This window comes from Palaemon carinicauda, chromosome 9 (assembly GCF_036898095.1).
Source record: "Palaemon carinicauda isolate YSFRI2023 chromosome 9, ASM3689809v2, whole genome shotgun sequence".
Lineage (NCBI taxonomy): Eukaryota > Metazoa > Arthropoda > Malacostraca > Decapoda > Palaemonidae > Palaemon > Palaemon carinicauda.
Genome location: NC_090733.1, coordinates 148,942,571 through 148,965,617, shown reverse-complemented (window position 1 = coordinate 148,965,617; position 23,047 = coordinate 148,942,571). Strand labels below are relative to the sequence as shown.

Below are 23,047 nucleotides of genomic sequence, written 5' to 3'. Positions count from 1 at the left end.
TATCTATTTTAAAGGACAAAAGGTTTATATGCAAGTGGCAACAAATTATGATTATTATTTTTACTAGCTAAGCTACAACCCTAGTTGGAAAAACAGGATGCCATAAGCCCAGGGGCTCCAACAGGGAAACTAGCCCTGTGAGGAAAGGAAACAAGAACATAAGTGAAGTAATTAACAATTGAAATAAAATACCTTAAAAACAGCAACAACCCTAAATTGAATATTTCATATATAAACTGTAAAAACTTTTTACAAATTACGAGGAAGAGAAATAAGATAGAATATTGTGCCTGAGTGTACCCTCAAAAAAGAGAACTCTAATCCAAGATGTGGAAGACCATGGTACAGAGGCTATGGCACTACCCAAGACTAGAGAACAATGGTTTGATTTTGGAGTGTCCTCTTAGAATAGCTGTTTACCATAGCTAGAGTCTCTTCTACCCTTACCAAGAGGAAAGTAGCCACTGAACAATTACAGTGCACTAGCTAACCCATTGAGAGAAGAATTGTTTGGTAATCTCAGTGTTGTCAGGTGTATGAGGACAAAAGAGAATATGTAAAGAATAAGCCAGACTATTTGGTGTACAGTATGTGTAGGCAAAGGGAAAAGGAATTCTAACCAGAGAGAAGGATCCAAATGACAAATGATGTATGGAGCAGAGACGTGGGCAATAAAGAAGACAGAAGAGAAGAAGATGGATGTAACAGAGATGAGAATGTTGAGATGGATGTGTGGGGTGACAAGAAGAGATAAGATACGGAATGAGGTAATTAGGGGTACCACAGGAGTTAGAAAACTATCAGATAAGATCCAAGAAAGTAGACTGAGGTGGTATGGTCATGTCATGAGAAGAGATGAACAGTATATTGGGAGGAGAGTGATGAAAATGGAGGTACAGGGAACGAGTAGGTGAGGGAGACCAAAGCGAAGGTGGGTAGACTGTATCAAGGATGACCTTCGATCAAAGGGATTAACCGGTGATGAGGTGTGGGACAGAGGTAGATGGAGAAGGCTGACCAGAAATGTCGACCCCACATAGAAGTGGGAAAAGATGTAGACAAAGAAGAACTTCTATTTTTGCTAGCTATACAAACCTGTCATTTAAAGTTGAAAACTTCCCACATCAAGTACTCTTGGTCCTAAGCTGAATATCAAAAGTGAAGAGATTCCGGCAGGTGGGGTAGCGGGCCTACTCGCTTGTACTCGCCACCTCTCGTTTTCTACTATGTTAATGAATTTAACAACCGTTACAGAGCCACTGAAGACATATTCCCTATTTTAAAGGACTCATGTTTGTATATTTAGGGAAAACATAAATTAATTTTAAAATTTGTTATATTTAGCTTCTCCAAATGAACAGTTTTTTAAATCTTTAGTTTTTGTATTACTTTACTGTAATGCTAACTTGAATGAATCATCAAATACATAAGTTGATTTTAATTCATCAAGTATATTGGCTGTGAATGTTAGTGTTACTCTATTCGAGGGTGTAAATTTCCAGGGAGGACAAGTGTGTTAATTGATGTTTGGAAAGTTTACAAAAGTAATTATGCGTATATCTTTACCAGGTATGTTCCAAATCTTTGGTGTTCGACCCCCGTGATATTCACGTGCCCATCATTAAATTCCCATTGAAAAGCATTGAAGCAGCTCAAGAATATGTCACAACTATTACCAAGGAAATACTGAACAGGTATCTTATCCTTTTTCCTGAATTTCAATTAATTGCATGTACTGTATTGATTTTGTAAAATTATTGCAAATTTGTTTCTTTCATTAGTCAATTACTTGACATGCAAGAGCATCATGAAACAACAACTGGTCTTTTAATGGAAAAACCTTACATTTGTGAAGAATATCTGCTTGACCTCTTGATTTTTCCTTTGCAGTGTAGAAGAAGCAACTCTCTTAGAGATAAAATGCAACATGACAGTTGAAATGCTAGAGGGTGGTGTTCTGCAGCCTTATAAATTTTGCAGGGTAAGTCTTACATTTAAAGTAACTGTATACCTTTGTTATTCAAACTTTTATGTAGAAGAAAAAGCAATATAATTGTACTGTATACTGCCTGACATTTCTTAGTACTGTATTAGGATATGTGTTTTTTTATTATTCTTTTTTCTTAATGTAGTACAGGTTATGGTTTAGTTTATTTTTTTGTGTAGGATACAGATATTTTTACTGTGCATTTATCTACAGTATAATATATCTAGAACTCTCTAAATGATTCTTGTAAGAATTCTCCTAATAATGATTTATATCAAAATTCTTTGTGAATCTCGTATGCCGTTGTAAATTTGTAAGATATTTTAATCACTTTTACTCAAAGTATGGTATGTATTTTAGGAGTTTTATTAGTAAAGCAGCCAGCAATTACTTTGAAATATTCTTTGAACCATGACTAGAATACTGTTGTACTGTACAGTAAATACAGTACTATTTTATTGTAAATTCTAGGATGTTTTATTTTTATCACAAATAGCATTGTATATTTCTCTGTTTTCATGAAATTTCAACCAGCAAAATTATTTTATAGTAAACAGGTTTGATTTACTGCACAGTACTTCCAAGTACTGATATATGTAGATCCATATTATTTATATGGTTTGTATTGAGGTTCATAGACTTACAATTGAACCCTTGGTGGGGCTTAGACAAATGCCATTTGAACCTGCGTAGGAAAAAATAGTGACAATCTACTGTTTTAAAATTTTTAGGCTGTGGATCGTTTTCTCAGGATCGATCAGTGCTAGTTTCCTGTGTTCCTTGTAACCATCACACTTTGTAGTACATACCTGAGGCAATAAGCATGATAAAATATGCTTACATGTACTGCAGTTGTATAAAACATGCCACTACTGTATACTATTTTGCCTTGAAGGGTCATGTATTGCCTTAGCATCTTAAATGTTTGCTTATATTTCAGGAGGAATACTGTCATAGATTTGAACTTGTGTTCTTGGAAACTTCTCAAGTTTTACCCCAAATTTGCCAGCTGCAGCGTGCATCAACGTTGCCTCCTAATGATCAAAATACCATGGTTAGTATTGGTTTATTGTTATATACATTTATAAGTAACCATTTTTTTCTTAGAAGAATATTACAGTATTATAACTTGCTTATATTTACTTTGGACAATGGACAAAGTAGAACACTGAATGAAAAGAGAAAGCTTAGAACTTTTTATTGTTTGAAATCAATATTATGGCAAGTTAGGATGATCTTTAGAAATGTTGTTAACTTCTACTTTTTGCTAATGAAAAATTTGTGCATTATAGATAAGAAAAGGATACTTAGAGCTTGGTATTTACATCACCCTTATGGCAATGCTAACAAGCTTTCTAGAAGTAACTTGAATTGCTCCAATGTTAAAACTGATTGTTGCTACAATAGTATATTTAGAATAGTTCTACCCCCCAAAATTGGGGAAAGTGCCTTGGTATATGTATGTATGTACAAATTGGCAGTATTTAATAAAAGTAAGTAGGTTGTGATTATAGCCTTACCAAGTGTCAGCTGGAAGAATTTTTGGGTTTTGGTCTTAAATTTAAGAGAATATTCTCAACTAAATAAAAGTTAGTTATTCAATTTCCATTTTCATCCTATCTTTGGTTTACAAAAAAAAGAAACTGCAGTTTGTTCTATATACAAGCATAATTTTTAGCATGTTAACAGTCAAGCATGTGTCCATTATTCTTTGGCTAACTAGTTGAAGTACTCATTTCTGTAAAATATTTAAAGCATTTGTAATTTTTTAATGCTTCTATACATAAGTTCTGAAAAATCTTGCTTAAAACTGTCCCAAATGAATTGACACAATTCAAATGTGTTATTGCTTATGATCATACTACCTATGCAAGATAATTATTGTCTTGTTATAACTGTCATTCACTATCTAAGGTTTGTGGAAAATGCAATACTAAATGTGCCATTTACTGTTATTCATACAGTATTTTATACATTCTAGCAGTTTTTCATCATGACTAAAATTTGCAACTTTTCCAATACCATGGCATCCAATACACTGTCATTCTGAATGATTCAACAGATTCAAGCTATTGTCCGTTCAAGACAAAGAAGAAAGAGGTTTGATAGGGCGCTGCTTGAAAACCTCTCGGAAACTGAGGTGATAGAGACACAAGCCAACAAGGTCACCCCGTTGGTTACTAACCCTGGCACCATCTTGCTCACAAATGCCAAATTATATTTCCAGCCTCATAATAATGCAGAAAAGGTATGTTGCCTTAAAAACTTACTTGGTATGTTATTTAGAATGTAAAAAGCAATACACTTTATTGATAAACTGATGGTAAACGTCAAATTATTCCATTATAATTGCTGCTGTGACTTGATTGTTCTTTTCTTTGTGTTGAATTGTTTTCAAGATTAAGATTTATGTAAAGCAATATTTTTTTTTTATGACTTTAATATCTGTCAGCTTCTGAGGAGAGTAGTGCATACTTTTCAGGGAGGGTACTTAGGAGCCTAATGGAAATTCCTTGAAAACCTAATTAGGATTTTAGAAATAAAGTGTTTCTTTACCTGACATAATTTAAAATACACTGTATACAGTATGCTATTCAAAAGTAACTATTTTTTTTTGTGAAATTAATTAGAAATTTTAGTGACTTAGTATAGAAAATCAGGATTCTTTTAAAGGCCCAAGCATCCTTAGAGCATCAATTTCTGACCACTGGAAAAAAAAAAAATCTAGAGAAGATGTTCACACCAGTTATGATTGATATTCTATGTGAACTGGTAATTTGGACCTTGAAAGCGATTTTTTAAATTTGATACATTTTTAACATTTAGTGTGTAAGAATACAGTACTAAGCTTCATAATAACAAAACTGGTACACTATTTTAGCCTGTAAAGCCTTGGAAAAACACAAACTCTGTGTTGATTGTATTAAGGACATTGTATTTTATTGAAAATAGCCTTTCATCTGGGATTGGGGTTCAATTTAGAAAAAAAAATGTGAATTGAAAGGACAGTATAGTATAGTATATAGATTATTAGAATATGAAACTTCAGAAGTTAAAATTGGGTGCAAATGTTTTTTGGTCAACCAAGTTACTTGTTTTTATATTATCTTGATTTCTCTAATTTTGTTATTTTGTAATTTGTTCTTAACTTCTGTTTCTTTTTCCATATTGAGCTGCTTTCCCTATTGGTACCTTCCGTAGGCCTCTAGCAGGTCTCGCTTATTAGCCTTTTATTTTACTTTCATTCCTGCTTCCTGTTTTCCATCTTGTTGTTCAACCTGTCTCAAATTTGACATAGGGCAACTGGTTGCTTTTCCCTGTTAGCACTGAGTGGCCTTCATGGTCCCAGTGCAGGGTTTATAAAGCCTAGATTTTATACATTCTGCTATTAGAGTTAGAGTTGCTGATTGGCTTGTGATAATGTTAAAGCTACTCTATTCTTTATTCTTAACCATTGTATGCTTTATCTTTTAGGCTGCCTCTACACATGCAACAATTTAGCAGGAGAAGGCTGAAACTTGAATTGGGAATACACTGAATCCAGTGAGACCATTCCAGCCATCATCTTCAACTGTGTAAATGGTTTCATTGATTCAGTGGTTTTCAAATTCAAACTTCAGCCCGCTCCTTCCAGCTCCTGCCGAATCGCGGTCTGTGTGGATACAGCCTCACTTTGTTACATGTATTGTAATCAGGTTAAAAATGATTTGGTATTTTTCCAGCATCCAGTTATTAAAATTGGAATTCCTGAGATTAGACAAGTTATAAGGAGACGCTATCTTCTGAGACAAGTGGTGAGTGAACTGTGCCCGTCGCATATTAACTTTCTTTTAAGAGTTAGTAATGCATAGTTTTGGTGTCCTATTTACATTTTTAAGTATTTAAAGTTGAAATATGCAAATGTTGAAACTATGTTCTTAAGATTGGTTTTTGTATTACAGTATGAGCACCGATTTATTTTGAAGTAGGATTTTTCCTTGCAGCAGGTTATTTTATCATTCTAAAGTTTTAAAAAAGACTGAATATTGGATCAAAATTAGTTTTAAGCTTCTTTTCTTTTCCCCATAGATGTCATTCTCTTATCTATTTGATTTGTGAGTGATGTAGAACCATTTTAAAACCTATAGCTTTGATACTATAATAGCCATATATCCTTTTACTCAGTATAAAAGAATTGTGATACAGTATTTAACCCTTTTACCCCCAGACTATTTGGAACTTTCCAACCCTTAACCCCCAGGGGTTATTTTTTTTCAAGCACATTTTGTAGTATATTTTTTTTTAAATTGCTCTAACAGCCTTAATTTTCATCATAGAGAGGTCAGGTAGGTCTCATTCTCTTGGAAAATGCCTGAATTTTCAATATTAAACTTACCCGATAATCATGTAGCTGTCAACTCTGTTGCCCGACAGAATTCTATGGAGGGATACGCCAGCTATCACAATACTAGAAGGGGGTGTACTTACCAGCGCCACCTGTGGCCAGGTACTCAAGTACTTCTTGTTGACACCTCCTCAATTATTCCTCTGTCGTGCTTCCGGCAAGACGTTCTGGGATACGCTTATGTTCTTGGAGTATTTTCACGACTTTGGTGAAGTATTTCTCTTTGATTTCGGCTGTCGCTTTACTGGAAACTTCTATTTTAGCTTAGTTAGCTTTTGGAATTAATTTGATTAATTTTGGTGACGAAGAGAGTATGAACTCTCGTTCACCTTTCAATGGCCGACCCTTCCCTTAGACGGAAGTGTTGGTGTCTAAGAGAGTATAGACTCTTTTTCTTAATTTTGCTTAACAAAAGTTATAGATTTATTTTATATCTCTCCGCCTCTTATAGGCCTCTTCGATTAACTTCCTTTTATTATAAACTTATTAAAATTAATTTTTATATTTGTTTATATTCGACCTTCCTAATAGTAGGCGGTCTTTTCTTGGTACCGAAGTTAATTATCGTGAGCCCGTCATTTCGGTTTTACCTGTTAACATATTATGCTATTTTAAGGTCTTTGAAAGAATTTCTTTGATAGTCTCGTACTTTTTCAAAGTTGAACTAACGTTTTGTTTGTCTCGGCAGTTGTTGACGTTCAGAACGTTTCAACTTGCACTCTATCGTTACGATAGAGAAAGAATGTTCACGGTTTCACATTGCAGTAAGAGTAACCGTGTCTAGCGTTTTGTTCATTCTTTCTTAACTTAATGGTTTTGATCCTATTAAGGAACTTTTCTTTTTGGGAAATATTTCAGTTTTTTCCTTTAACAATAATATGTTTTAACGATATATATGATTGGGCTCTTCTCTCAGGTTCTAAGTCAAGAGAGAGAGAGAGAGAGAGATAGAGACGGAGGGAGAAAGAGGATAAACGTTTCCCTCAAGCCTGCCAGGCGTACGAGTAACGTCGTTATCGTTTTGCTCTTATCCCTAGTCTCTTTAGGGGAAGAAACTAAACGTTTCTAGAGTGATCTAGTGTTTAGTCTCTTTCCAGCCACTGAATTTTCTTTCATTAGATTTTTCTGTTACATTGTAATTCTGTTTTCGCAATTACTAACTTTTGAGAAGGATAGAATTGCGTGTTTCAGGTACAAACCACTTAAAGTTTCGAGTTCAGTGAAATAAGTGCAAACAGAAATCAAAGTGATAAGTGATTAGCGCAAAGTATGTCAGTGTTATGCGTGAGGGTACTTTTGTGCGCGCCAGTCGTCCTCCCAGTCCGGGACCTCTTGCAAGCTCCCAAGCCCAGGGGAGAAGCAATGTCGAAGGATTAAAGGGTTCGGCAGGCCTTGATCGGCGCACAGAAGTATCCTCGGTGGTTGTGGGCGTGTCTTACCGAGACCGTCACTCCCACCCGCAGACGATTGAGCCCTTATTTTGCTCGTCTGCAGAAGAGATTTAGAGGAGAAAATATAGGCAGAGTAACTCTGGTCTCAGGTCTCAAGACCTCTTAAACGTAAGTCCAGACCTATGCCAGACGTACGAAGTAAAGTTCAACAACCCGGATGCAGTCATTGGGTTAGCTCTGACTCTCCTCAGTCATCAGTTTGTCGGGCTGAGAGTGCGCCTACACTCCCCCCGCCTATGCTCGCTCCACCTGATCGCAGTACTACCTGCCAGGCGTACGATGTTGTGGACTCTACTACAGTCCATGCAAGCACAGCTTTCGGACCTGATGCGTGAGTGTCGTGCTGAGAGTGTTGCACCTCCTCCTCCTCCTGCACCGGTGGTGCACCAACCGCCTGCACCCGTTCAGCCTGTGCTGCACCCGCCTGCACCGGTGGTGCACCAACCGGCTGCACCCGTTCAGCCTGTGCTGCACCCGCCTGCACTCGCTGCACCCAGTCGCAGCACCATCTGCCAGGCGTACGATGTTGTGGACTCTACTACAGTCCATGCAAGCACAGCTTTCGGACCTGTTGCGTGAGTGTCGGGCTGAGAGTGTTGCACCTCCACCTGCACCCTTTCAGCCTGTGCTCAAACCGCCTGCACTCGCTGCACCCAGTCGCAGCACCATCTGCCAGGCGTACGATGTTGTGGACTCTACTACAGTCCATGCAAGCACAGCTTTCGGACCTGTTGCGTGAGTGTCGGGCTGAGAGTGTTGCACCTCCACCTGCACCCGTTCAGCCTGTGCTCAACCCGCCTGCACTCGCTGCACCCAGTCGCAGCACCATCTGCCAGGCGTACGATGTTGAACCTCTTTCTGTGTTCGCTGTTCCCAGTGTTGTTCAGCCTCAGCCTTCTTTAAGGCAACCTTTGGTTTGGGATCAGGAGGATTACTCCACTCTTCCTCCTCCTCCCCTGGCTGCTCCACCGGTGGTGCAACTCTCGGTGGAGGTACAACCTCTTCCACCTGTGAGTCAGTCTCCTCAGCTGCTGCACCGAGCTCAACCCGTGCACCCTGATCCTGCGCCTCAGACACCTCTGCTTGCGGGAACTTTACCTTGTTCTGCGCAACCTCGGTCTCTTCACGCTCCACTCATACCACAGGAACAGGAACTTTCTGCACCTTCCACTGTTGTTGTTCCAGCTCGTTCTGACTCTGCTGTTCAGCATACCTTACCTCCATTTTCAAACCATGGCAAAAATATGAATCATGAGTTATGAATGTAAGGTTAACATTATGTTGATTTTTAAACCCCATGCAAGCATGCATAAAGCACTCTAGCACTGGTCATGGAATTTCTGAGAATGTTAAACGCCATGCACACGCTCTGCTTTCCTTACAGCAGGCTCTGCTTACAGCAGGCTCTGCTTACTACATGCTCAGCATTCAGCATGCTCTGCATTCAGCATGCTCTGCATACAACATGCTCTGCATTCAGCATGCTCTGCATACAACATGCTCTTCATACAGCATGCTCTGCATACAGCATACTCTGCATTCATCATACTTTGCATACCTTACCGCATGCTTCTCAACATATCTTGGGTTGTTGCCAACTCACTAGACTGTCAAGCAGTTTCATAACGTTGCCTTCTAGTCTGCTGCTTTTGCACCAGTGAACCCTCACTCAGAGAACTTAGCTTTTCTAGGATAAGGTCCCTGTAGATGAGAAAGTTCTTTTCTCCCTCCTTCTGATATTCCCTTGAGGACTCTGTCATTTGGAGGGAGCCTTTAGCTGCATAACCTCTTATGGACTTTTATTTAAGCATAACATGCTTACAGGGAAGGTAATGGTTCCACTTCAGCCGCTAATCCCGTCTGTTACCACACCTGCTCCCATAGACCTTGAGCTGTGTTGCATGACATGCAGTCCAAGCTTAGTCCTTGTTAGAGGATTTTTTGTTTACGGAGTCAATGTGTCACGGGGAAGACGTTCAACAACCAACAGAAGGGACTTGTTGTGACGCAGTGCGGCTACCTCAGCAACCCGTTAAGGAGTTGTCTGTACGACCCAGATAGTCTAGACAGATTCGGGTTGTCACTGTACTTCCTCGCTTGCCCATGATTGACAGTTTACAGACTGTGCAGCAGTATCATGATCTTGTGTCCGGCTCCGTCAGACGACTGGCTTTTAAGAGCTCCCACAAGTCGTCGCTGTCTGGAGATTTTCAAATGGACTATGGTTCTGACCAAGGAACTGGTCCTCCTGGTCAATTTTGAGGAGTCTCAGCTAGTTCCATCCCAGACCATTGTTTCCTTGGGTATGGATCTTCAGAGTCGAGCTTTTCGGACTTGTCCGTCGGCCCCAAGGATCTTCCAAGCCCTAGAATGCATCCAGAGCATGCTGAGAAGGAACCGATGCTTAGTCAGGCAGGGGATGAGTCTAACAGGGACACTTTCATCGCTGGCCCTGTTCATCGAGTTAGGGAGACTCCACCTCCGCCCCCTTCAGTATCATCTAGCTGCTCACTGGATAAAGGACATGACGCTAGAGACAGGCTCAGTTCCTGTTTCCGAAGAGATGAGGTCTACTCTAACGTGGTGGAAGAACAGCATTCTTCTCAAGGAAGGTCTACCTTTGGCTGTTCAGACCCCCGACCACCGTCTCTTCTCGGACGCATCGGACACGGGCTGGGGTGCGACACTGGACGGACAGGAATGCTCGGGAACATGGAATCAGGAGCAAAGGACACTTCACATCTATTGCAAGGAGTTGTTGGCAGTTCATCTGGCCTTGATAAACTTCAAGTCCCTCCAGCTTAACAAGGTGGTGGAGGTGAACTCCGACTACACCACAGCCTTGGCTTACATCTCCAAGCAGAGAGGGACTCATTCGAGGAAGTTGTTCAAGATCGCAAGGGACCTCCTCATTTGGTCAAAGATCGAAAGCTCACGCTGGTAACGAGGCTCATTCAGGGCGATATGAATGTCATGGCAGATCGCCTCAGCCGTAAGGGTCAGGTCTTCCCCACAGAGTGGACCCTTCACAAGAATGTTTGCAGCAGACTTTGGGCCCTGTGGGGTCAGCCAACCATAGTTCTATTCGCTACCTCGATGACCAAGAAGCTCCTCTTGTATTGTTCTCCGATTCCAGACCCAGCAGCAGTTCGCGTGGATGCCTTTCTGCTGGATTGGTCCCATCTCAACCTGTATGCATTCCCGCCGTTCAAGATTGTCAACAGGGTACTTCAGAAGTTCGCCTCTCACAAAGGGACACGGTTGACGTTGGTTGCTCCCCTCTGACCCGCGAGAGAAGGGTTCACCGAGGTACTGCAATGGCTGGTCGACGTTCCCAGGACTCTTCCTCCTAGAGTGGACCTTCTGCGTCAACCTCACGTAAAGAAGGTACACCCAAACCTCCACGCTCTTCGTCTGACTGCCTTCAGACTATCGAAAGTCTCTCAAGAACTAGAGGCTTTTCGAAGGAGGCAGCCAGAACGATTGCCAGAGCAAGGACGACATCCACTCTCAGAGTCTATCAGTCTTAATGGGAAGTCTTCCGAAGCTGGTGCAAGGCCAATGCAGTTTTCCTCAACCAGTACCACTGTAACCCAGATTGCTGACTTCCTGTTACATCTAAGGAACGTAAAATCCCTATCAGCTCCTTCGATCAAGGGTTACAGAAGTATGTTGGCAGCGGTTTTCCGCCACAGAGGCTTGGATCTTTCCTCCAACAAAGATCTACAGGACCTCCTTAGGTCTTTTGAGACCTCAAAGGAACGTCGGTTGTCCACTCCAGGCTGGAATCTAGACGTGGTCCTAAGGTTCCTAATGTCATCAGGATTTGAACCGTTCCAATCAGCCTCTTTTAAGGACCTCACATTAGAAACTCTTTTCCTCGTGTGCTTAGCAACAGGTAAAAGAGTAAGTGAGATCCACGCCTTCAGCAGGAACATAGGTTTCACATCTGAAACGGCTACATGTTCCTTGCGGCTCGGTTTTTTTTGGCTAAAACGAGCTTCCTTCCCGTCCTTGCCCTAAGTCGTTCGAGATCCCAAGCCTGTCCAACATGGTGGGGAACGAACTAGAGAGAGTACTTTGCCCTGTTAGAGCTCTTAAGTACTATCTAAGAAGGTCAAAACCATTACGAGGACAATCAGAAGCCTTATGGTGTGCTATCAAGAAGCCTTCTCTACCAATGTCTAAGAACTCAGTTTCTTACTACATCAGGCTTCTGATTAGAGAAGCAAATTCTCATCTGAAGGAAGAAGACCTTGCTTTGCTGAAGGTAAGGACACATGAAGTGAGAGCTGTGGCTACTTCAGTGGCCTTCAAACAGAACCGTTCTCTGCAGAGTGTTATGGATGCAACCTATTGGAGAAACAAGTCAGTGTTCGCATCATTCCATCTCAAAGATGTCCAGTCTCTTTACGAGTACTGCTACACCCTGGGTCCATTCGTAACAACGAATGCAGTAGTAGGCGAGGGCTCAGCCACTACATTCCCATAATTCCATAACTTTTTAACCTTTCTCTTGAATACTTTTTATGGGTTGTTCGGTCGGCTAAGAAGCCTTCCACATCCTTGTTGATTTGGCGGGTGGTCAATTCTTTCTTGAGAAGCGCCGAGGTTAAAGGTTGTGATGAGGTCCTTTAGTATGGGTTGCAGCCCTGTATACTTTAGCACCTTTGGGTTGATTCAGCCTCCAAGAGGAACGCTGCGCTCAGTAAGGAAGACGAACTTAAAAAAGAGACAGAGTAACGGTTCAATTCGACTTCCTTACCAGGTACTTATTATTTCATTGTTATTTGAGATAACTGTTATATGAAATATGGGATACTTAGCTATCCTTTAATCTTGTACACTGGTTTTCACCCACCCCCCTGGGTGTGAATCAGCTACATGATTATCGGGTAAGTTTAATATTGAAAAATGTTATTTTTATTAGTAAAATAAATTTTTGAATATACTTACCCGATAATCATGATTTAATTGACCCTCCCTTCCTCCCCATAGAGAACCAGTGGGACCGAGGAATAATTGAGGAGGTGTCAACAAGAAGTACTTGAGTACCTGGCCACAGGTGGCGCTGGTAAGTACACCCCCTTCTAGTATTGTGATAGCTGGCGTATCCCTCCATAGAATTCTGTCGGGCAACAGAGTTGACAGCTACATGATTATCGGGTAAGTATATTCAAAAATTTATTTTACTAATAAAAATAACATGTTTCTCAAAAAAAATTATCAAAAATATGCAAAGAAAAAAAAATGTAAATAGCAGTTTTTTATAAGGACGTACCGGTATGTCCATGGGGGTAAAGGGATGAGTTTTGTGAAATGTACCAGTACGTCCTTTTTGGGGGTAAAAGGGTTAACATTGCTTTGTTTCGGGGAAGTGTCATTTCATATTCTTATAGTATTACCGGTAGATGAATACGATAAGCGAAAACTGAAATATTTCCGTTGAAGTCTAGCTACTCGGGAGTCTTTAGATGCTTCATTTTCAACTAGGATGCATGCACAAGTTGTTACTGTTCTTTTAGTTTACAGTGAATTACCATTAAAGTAGTTTTTTCAATATTAATCTTATCCGATAATCATGTAGCTGTCAACTCTGTTGCCCGACAGAAATCTACGGACGGGATACGCCAGCGATCGCTATACAAGAGGGGGGTGTACTCACCAGTGCCATCTGTGGTCAGGTACTCCAGTACTTCTTGTCAACACCACCTCAATTTTTCCTCTGTCGTGCCGCCGGCAAGACCTACATGGATACGCTGTTGATTTTGGAGTCTTTGTTCACGGTTTTGGTGAAGTATTTGCTCTAAAATTTAGCCTTCGCTATACAGGAAGCTTTTCCCTTAGCTTAGATAGCTTTTGGAATTAAATTGATTTATTGGTTAACGATCTTTGCTTTACTTTGGAATTCCCCCTTGACTGTTCTCTAAATTCAAGATGTCCGACCACTCTCAAGCTCCTAAAATTAGGCGATGTAGTGTTAGGACTTGTAATAGGCGTCTTCCGAAGGCCTCTGTTGATCCTCACACCGTTTGTTCCGACTGTAGGGGAAAATCCTGTCAGTTGGAAGATCGATGTGGGGAATGTGCTGGGCTTTCGGAATTCGATTTTAATGAATTCCTCAAGTATACGACTAGGTTAGAGAGGGAGAGAGTTAGGAGGAGTTCTTCTCGCTCTTTGGTTTATTCCTCCCCCCATGATCCTCAACCTTTTCCTTCCCCTGTAGTGGTGACCCCCGAACCTACTACGAGTGCTCAGCCTGATATGTCGGATATGTTACGTGCCATTCAGGCTCTTGGTGATAAGGTGGAGTCTTTAGTGAGTGACCACAATCTTCTCTTGGCAGATGTCAAGGAACTTAAAGTGAAAAGTGCAGTGGGAAGTGTTAGTGCCAGTGCTGTGCCTAGTGTCAGTGTCAGTGTTGCGCATGAGGATACTTCTGTGCGTGCCAGTCGTCCTCCCAGTCCGGGACCTCTTGCAAGCTCCCAAGCCCAGGGGAGAAGCAACGTCGAAGGGCAAAAGGGTTCGGCAGGCCTTGATCGGCGCACAGTTGTATCCTCAGTGGTTGCGGGCGTATCTGATAGAGATCGTCACTTCCACTCCCAGACGATTGAGCCCTTAAATTCCTCGTCTGCGGAAGAAGTTTCCAGGAGGAAATGCTGGACCCAGGTCTCAAGACCTCTTAAACGTAAGGTCCCGGCCGAGCGAGTCCAACGGCCCAGGTGTAGCCACTGGGCCAGTTCGGACTCGCCGCAGTCATCTGATGACTGCACACCTCCTAAGAGAGGTAAAGCGATGCCTCAACAGGCCTCTGCTCCAACTTCTGTTGATCCCACGTTGTCTATGCTGCAGACAATGCAGTCTCAGCTTGCGGTTTTGATGCAGGAGTTTCAGGCAGAGAAGGTTAGCACACCTCCTCCTGCGAGCGCTCCTCCACCTCTGCGCAGTCCACCCTGCCAGACGTATGATGTTGAGGCTCCTCCTGCCTCCATGCGTGAGCTGCCGCATTGGGAGTTGCCAGGTACCAGCGCTATGCAGCAACCTCCTCTTTCCTTGAGGCAGGAGCCTCTTGCTATGCGGCAACCTCCTCAACCCTTGAGGCAGGAGCCTCATGCTATGCGGCAACCTCCTCTACCCATGAGGCAGGAGCCTCATGCGTTGCGGCAACCTCCTCTACCCATGAGGCAGCAACCTCATGCTATGCGGCAACCGCCTCAACCCTTGAGGCAAGAGCCTCTCTCGGCGCAGCAACCTCCTCAACCCTTGAGGCAGACGCAACCCTTGAGGCAGGAACCTCATGCTATGAGGCAGCCTCCTCAACGCATGCAGCAGCCGCATTCTTCGCAGCATGAGCCTCTTCCCATTCAACATGAACCGCATACCATGCAGCATGAGCCTCATGCCTTACAGCATTCGCTTCTGACCACGCTTGCTCCTCAGACCTCCGCAGAACCTCCTTCACCCCAGCCTCATGACTTTGTCATTGCCAGCCCTCATCCTCTTCAGCAGAGGCGTGATGATGGATCCGCAAGTGCGCATGCACCCGTTCTTCAGGATTCAGCCATTCAGCATGCCGCTATACCGTTACCTCTCGCTTCTCAACTCTCAGGAGATGAGGTTTCTGAGGATGAAGCTGCTCACCTGGATGATCCTTCTTCTGATGTGGAGGAACACAAGTCGTCGCCACCTTCCTTAGACTTTCGTAAGGTCCTCACTCTGTTCAGAGAGTTATACCCTGAACACTTCGTTTCTGCAACCCCTCGTTCTCCTCCATCCGAGTTTTCTCTAGGCATGCAGCCTATTACGTCTGCCTACACCAAGCTTGTCCTCGCCAGATCATCAAAGAGAGCTTTGAGGGTTTTAGGGGATTGGTTGCAGTCCAGGCAGCAACTGGGAAGGACATCTTTTGTGTTTCCTCCTCCTAAGCTGGCTTCTAAGTTGGGCGTCTGGTATGCCACGGGAGAGGAACCTGGCTTGGGGGTCCCTGCCTCTGCCCAGGCCGACTTCTCAAGTTTGGTTGACTCTCCCCGTAGGTCGGCTATGAGACGCTCGAAGGTCTGCTGGACTTTTTCTGATCTGGACCACTTGTTGAAGGGAGTCTTTCGCGCCTTCGAAATTTTTAATTTCCTCGATTGGTGCCTGGGGGCCTTGAGCAAGAAGACTGCCCCTTCTGACAAAGACTCGGCCATGCTGATCATGTCCTGTATGGACAGAGCAATTCGCGATGGTTCTGGCGAACTTGCTTCTATTTTTGTCTCGGGAGTCCTCAAGAAAAGGGAACATCTATGCTCCTACTTATCTACTGGTATCACCCCTTGCCAGAGGTCACAGTTGCTGTTTGCTCCTCTCTCCAAGTTCCTGTTTCCGGAGGAGCTAATCAAGGAGATGGCTGCGGCTCTTATCCAGAAAGATACGCATGACCTCATGGCCTCTTCAGCACGTAAGGCTAAAACCGTACCTTCAGTGCCGAGATCTTACCGCACCCCTGTGGCTGACACACCTGCTACCAGATTCATTCCGCCCTTTCGTGGCAGAGCCCCCAGCCGAGGAAGTTCCCGTGCAGACAGTCACCGGGGCAAGTCCAAGAAAGGTGCCAAGTCCACGAAAAGCAAGCTTTGACTTCCCTCCTCTCCAGACAGCTGTAGGAGCCAGACTCAAGACCTTCTGGCAAGCCTGGGAAAGAAGAGGTGCAGACGCTCAGTCTGTCAAGTGGCTAAGGGAGGGTTACAGAATTCCGTTCTGCCGCAATCCCCCTCTGACCACATCTCCCATCAACCTCTCTCCCAACTACAAGGAGAAGGACAAGAGGCTAGCATTACATCAAGAGGTGTCGCTCCTGTTACAGAAGGAGGCAGTGGTGATAGTCCGGGACCATCAATCCCCGGGCTTTTACAACCGTCTCTTCCTGGTGGCCAAGAAGACAGGAGGTTGGAGACCGGTGCTGGACGTCAGTGCGCTCAATGCTTATGTCACCAAGCAGACGTTCACAATGGAGACGACGAAGTCGGTCCTAGCAGCGGTCAGGCAGGAGGACTGGATGGTCTCGTTGGATCTGAAAGACGCCTACTTTCACGTTCCCATCCATCCAGACTCCCAACCTTTTCTGAGATTCGTCTTTGGAGAGGTTGTGTACCAGTTCCAAGCCCTGTGCTTTGGCCTAAGCACGGCACCTCTTGTGTTTACGCGACTGATGAGGAATATTGCGAAATTCCTTCACTTGGCAGACATCAGAGCCTCCCTTTATTTAGACGACTGGCTTTTAAGAGCCCCCACAAGTCGTCGCTGTCTGGAGAGTCTCAGATGGACTTTGGATTTGACCAAGGAACTGGGTCTCTTGGTCAATTTAGAGAAGTCCCAGCTCGTTCCTTCCCAAACCATCGTTTACCTGGGAATGGAGATTCAGAGTCGAGCTTTTCGGGCTTTTCCGTCGGCCCCAAGAATCAACCAAGCCCTAGAGTGCATCCTGAGCATGCTGAAGTAGAACCGATGCTCGGTGAGGCAGTGGATGAGTCTAACAGGGACTCTTTCATCGCTAGCCCTGTTCATCGAGTTAGGGAGACTCCACCTCCGCCCCCTTCAGTACCATCTAGCAGCTCACTGGAACAAGGATATGACGCTCAAGGCGGTCTCTATTCCTGTTTCCAAAGAGATGAGGGCTACTCTAACGTGGTGGAAGAACAACATTCTTCTCAAGGAGGGTCTCTCATTAGCTGTTCAGACCCCCGACCTTCATCTCTACTCGGACGCATCAGACTCGGGCTGGGGCGCGACATTGGACGGACAGGAATGCTCGGGGACATGGAACCAGGAACAGGAAACGCTTCACATCAATTGCAAGGAGTTGTTGGCAGTTCATCTGGCCTTAATGAACTTCAAGTCCCTCCTGCTAAACAAGGTGGTGGAGGTGAACTCCGACAACACCACAGCCTTGGCGTACATCTCCAAGCAGGGAGGGACTCATTCGAGGAAGCTGTTCGAGATCGCAAGGGACCTCCTCATTTGGTCAAAAAGTCGAAAGCTCACGCTGGTAACGAGGTTCATTCAGGGCGATATGAATGTCTCGGCAGATCGCCTCAGCAGGAAGGGTCAAGTCATCCCCACAGAATGGACTCTTCACAAGAACGTGTGCAGCAGACTTTGGGCCCTGTGGGGTCAGCCAACTATAGATCTGTTCGCTACCTCGATGACCAAGAGGCTCCCATTGTACTGTTCCCCGATTCCAGACCCGGCAGCAGTTCACGTGGATGCTTTTCTGCTGGATTGGTCCCACCTCGATCTTTATGCATTCCCGCCGTTCAAGATCATCAACAGAAGTTCGTCTCTCACGAAGGGACACGGCTGACGTTGGTTGCTCCCCTTTGGCCTGCAAGAGAATGGTTCACAGAGGTACTGCAATGGCTGGTCGACGTTCCCAGGACTCTCCCTCTAAGAGTGGACCTTCTACGTCAACCTCACGTAAAGAAGGTACACCCAAGCCTCCACGCTCTTCGTCTGACTGCCTTTAGACTATCGAAAGACTCTAGAGCTAGAGGCTTTTCGAAGGAGGCAGCCAGAGCGATTGCCAGAGCAAGGAGGATATCCACTCGCAGAGTCTATCAATCTAAGTGGGAAGTCTTCCGAAGCTGGTGCAGAACCAATGCAGTTTCCTCTACCAGTACCACTGTAACCCAAAGTTGCTGACTTCCTGTTACATCTTAGGAATGTTAGATCTCTATCAGCTCCTACGATCAAGGGGTACAGAAGTATGTTGGCAGCGGTTTTCCGCCACAGAGGCTTGGATCTTTCCTCCAACAAAGATCTGCAGGACATCCTTAGGTCTTTTGAGACCTCTAAAGAACGTCGCTTGTCCACTCCAGGCTGGAATCTAGACGTAGTCCTAAGGTTCCTTATGTCATCTAGATTTGAACCTCTCCAGTCAGCCTCTTTCAAAGACCTCACTCTCAAAACTCTTTTCCTCGTCTGCCTTGCAACAGCCAAAAGAGTAAGTGAGGTTCACGCCTTCAGCAGGAACATAGGTTTCACATCTGAAACGGCTACATGTTCCTTACAGCTCGGTTTTTTGGCAAAAAATGAGCTTCCTTCACGTCCTTGGCCTAAATCGTTCGAAATTCCTAGCCTTTCCAACATGGTGGGTAACGAACGGGAGAGAGTACTTTGCCCTGTCAGAGCTCTTAAGTACTATCTTAAAAGGTCAAAACCCTTGCGAGGACAATCAGAGGCCTTATGGTGTGCTATTAAGAAACCTTCGCTGCCTATGTCTAAGAACGCAGTTTCTTACTACATAAGGCTTCTGATTAGAGAAGCTCATTCTCACATGAAGGATGAAGACCTTGCTTTGCTGAAGGTAAGGACACATGAAGTGAGAGCTGTGGCTACTTCAGTGGCCTTCAAACAGAACCGTTCTCTGCAGAGTATTATGGATGCAACCTATTGGAGGAGCAAGTCAGTGTTTGCATCATTCTATCTCAAAGATGTCCAGTCTCTTTATGAGAACTGCTACACCCTGGGACCATTCGTAGCAGCGAGTGCAGTAGTAGGTGAGGGCTCAGCCACTACATTCCCATAATCCCATAACCTTTTTAACCTTTCTCTTGAATGCTTTTATTGTTGTTTTGGGTTGTACGGTGGGCTAAGAAGCCTTCCGCATCCTAGTTGATTTGGCGGGTGGTCAATTCTTTCTTGAGAAGCGCCTAGGTTAGAGGTTGTGATGAGGTCCTTTAGTATGGGTTGCAGCCCTTTATACTTCAGCACCTAAGAGTTGTTCAGCCTCCTAAGAGGACCGCTGCGCTCAGTAAGGAAGACGTACTTATTAAAGGCAGAGTAATGGTTCAAGTCGACTTCCTTACCAGGTACTTATAATTTCATTTGTTATTTTGAATAACTGATAAAAATGAAATACGGGATACTTAGCTTCTTGATTAACATGTATACTGGTTTTCACCCACCCCCCTGGGTGTGAATCAGCTACATGATTATCGGGTAAGATTAATATTGAAAAATGTTATTTTCATTAGTAAAATAAATTTTTGAATATACTTACCCGATAATCATGATTTAATTGACCCACCCTTCCTCCCCATAGAGAACCAGTGGACCGAGGAAAAAATTGAGGTGGTGTTGACAAGAAGTACTGGAGTACCTGACCACAGATGGCGCTGGTGAGTACACCCCCCTCTTGTATAGCGATCGCTGGCGTATCCCGTCCGTAGATTTCTGTCGGGCAATGGAGTTGACAGCTACATGATTATCGGGTAAGTATATTCAAAAATTTATTTTACTAATGAAAATAACATTTTGAGTAAAGTTGAGTATTAATTTAAATTGCATAAGTAGGCTAGAGCTTTAGATTTCCTGAATCTTTCTTCACTATCCCACTTCCATCTCAATGCGAGGGTCAGCAATATGAACGCCAGAGAAGGTTTGTGGAAATACAGTAGACAGAATTTTTGTAATGAAATTATTTATAACTGTACTCATCTGGCATTCATATAAATGGCCTACATTACTCAACAAACAAGTGATGTAATAAGATTGTAGAAATGGTTTCAACTTTGACTGAAAGATAAAGGTATATGATCTACCTGTGTAGTAGTGTTGCCATGCACAGTCATATGATCCCAATACCACACTATAGAGACAAGACAATTACAGTGAAAGAAAACATGTTTAGTTTAAGGGTAAATGTTAATATTTAACCTGCTTTGGGAGAGAAGCAATATGAATGCCTAGTGAATGTAATAAAATGCAATTTTATTATTAAAATTGTTTGTTACAGTACAGTACAGCAGACAGCAAGAGTTATTTTACTCCTTTCCAATTAATTATTCAATTTTGTAAATTTCATATGTATAGCAGTTTCTTATAGAATACAGTATTTGCAAGATTTAGCATTTAGCAATAAAGTTACATTCCCTTCAAAATTAAAAGTAGAGATACTTGGTGTGCAAATGGCAGTGTTGACATTAATTATATATTAAAGATGGCTCCATTACTCTTGGTCATGGCAACCATATTACAGAAGATACAGATAAGATTATTTTAAAGGATATTTTTTCACCTCTGCAGGGACTTGAACTCTACTGTCGAGATAGTTGTATGGTGAAACATCTCCTTCTTACCTTTAAGGTAAGTTTTTTCATATGGAAAATATAGTTTCTTGATAACAAACTTCCTTGGAGTAATCTAAAATTGTTAATAGCATTTGGATCTTTTAACAATTATTAATCCGGGAATTGCTCAGTCATAGATTTGACCAGTTTACTCTGTGTACAGTACAATGAAAAATGAAATTACCATTTCCAAGGTATCAAAATTTAAGAGTTCAGGGTGCTTTTGACTAACCACATCATGAGGTTCTCTATTTGCAGTTTACCGTACGGGAAAAGAAATTAGTAATAAACTCAATAGTCTTTATTACTACTTATATTTTCAGATATGATCATTCAAAACTTTTTTGATTCTTCACCCAAAGGTATTAGAAAATTGGTAGAAACAGAATATAGTACAGGGTACCTTTATTCTTAAAGTTCTCTGTATGTTGATTAAGCCTAAATTTTTAATAAGTAACGAAGTTATATTTCTATTTGTTATAATAATGTTATGAATTATGTACCTGGATATGATATGTTAATACTTTTATGTAAACCTAAATTTTGATTTTTAAATATATTTTACTCTAAAATATTGAGTAAATGTCAGTACCAATAGATTTTGTCCATTATTTTATGATGTTATCAGAGGATTTTTCTTCTAAGGAAACTGATGAAAGGGACAAGTTGTATGAGGCACTACTTGAACTAAAAGGTTTGAATTTAGATGATACACAGCAAGATAACATCAGTTACCAATGGCAAGCTGGAGCAATTTCCAATTATGACTACCTATGTCATTTAAACCGGTAAGTTTTTTGTTTGGTTACCATTATCATGTAATACCTCCTTATAGCCTGATTGAGAGTATCACTTTTATTTTGCTTATCAGTATGAAAGGTTTATTGTAGTAACCCTTTAGTTAACATTTACATTAATTTCTACTATTTGCCTTTTACTGGTCTTATTTTTTCTCTTAATCTTAGCTCTCCAACTTCTTCCACATTGCCTTTCTTTCTTATTCATAGTGATCAGTCCAGTTAGAGGTAAAGCGATACAGCAATGAATATTTCATACCAATACTTGTTTCTTGAAAGGCTTGCTTTCGGCAAAACTAAAAATGACGCTCTTAAGCTATAATGAATTAAATTTGAGTTGAATAAGGAAAATATCACAATCTTATTAGCTGTGCAATCTTCATAAAAGAGGTTATTGATAATCTGAATACAGTATTGCTATTCTGAATAGTAATAAAGGAGTTTTGATTTTGATTCTCTGTTCTAGCCCTTCATAGGGAAGTCCTTGGAGACCACACAGCACTTAACCCCAAAAATACAGTAACTACTTTTACAAAGATAGCAAAGCCAATAACAGATTGTAATATTTTCCCTATTCAATTCAAAGCTTTAATCCACTTTTACTAAATTCTTTAGGCTTTTAGGTATATTTTAGTTTGAAACTATAAAGAGAGAAACCACCTTGGTACCAAAAAGTTGAATGGACTAGTTGCCAGAGCTAGTTATATTTACATATGGTTTATACTTTTCCTAAATTATACGGTAGTTCATTATCATATATTCTAAGAATATTTCTTTCCACCAGACAAGCAGACAGAAGTGTGAATGATCTCACCCAGTACCCAGTTTTTCCCTGGGTGTTGGCCGATTATGTTAGTGAAACATTAGACTTAACAGACCCTGGAATTTATAGGGATCTGTCTAAACCTGTTGGTGCCTTGAATGAAGAAAGACTTAAACGATTAAAGGTAGGATTTTTGTTCTTACTTTATTTAAGTCTACAGCAAATGAAATACAGTATTTGTGATTGATTACAGTATATTTGACATAATACATGAAACCTGTGATTTTATTGCTGTAATAAGGTAAAGATGACAAAAAAATTAATTGTAAACTGATTTTGTGAATTTTGCCTTACAGGAACGTTGTAAGGACATGCCTGAACCAAGGTTTCTTTATGGATCGCACTATTCTACTCCAGGCTTTGTGCTCTATTATCTTGTACGAGAGTATCCCCAGTATATGCTTTGTTTACAGAATGGTCGTTTTGATCATCCCGACAGAATGTTCAATAGGTAATACTTGGTATTATTGCTAATTTAAATTCACATTTGTCTGGT

The 23,047-nt window shown here is 42.1% G+C and overlaps 1 protein-coding gene across 1 annotated transcript in view; it reads left to right on the top strand.

The window, feature by feature from the left end:
* The window catches only part of LOC137647264 (protein FAN-like), a 72,405-nt gene that overhangs the window by 13,952 nt on the left and 35,406 nt on the right, over window positions 1-23,047 (top strand). The window contains exons 3-11 of the mRNA XM_068380657.1: window positions 1,570-1,694; window positions 1,891-1,981; window positions 2,928-3,041; window positions 4,050-4,235; window positions 5,710-5,781; window positions 20,888-20,947; window positions 21,577-21,719; window positions 22,513-22,675; window positions 22,848-23,002. Coding sequence (XP_068236758.1) covers window positions 1,570-1,694; window positions 1,891-1,981; window positions 2,928-3,041; window positions 4,050-4,235; window positions 5,710-5,781; window positions 20,888-20,947; window positions 21,577-21,719; window positions 22,513-22,675; window positions 22,848-23,002 — 1,109 coding nt within the window. The remainder of the gene's footprint in view (window positions 1-1,569; window positions 1,695-1,890; window positions 1,982-2,927; window positions 3,042-4,049; window positions 4,236-5,709; window positions 5,782-20,887; window positions 20,948-21,576; window positions 21,720-22,512; window positions 22,676-22,847; window positions 23,003-23,047) is intronic.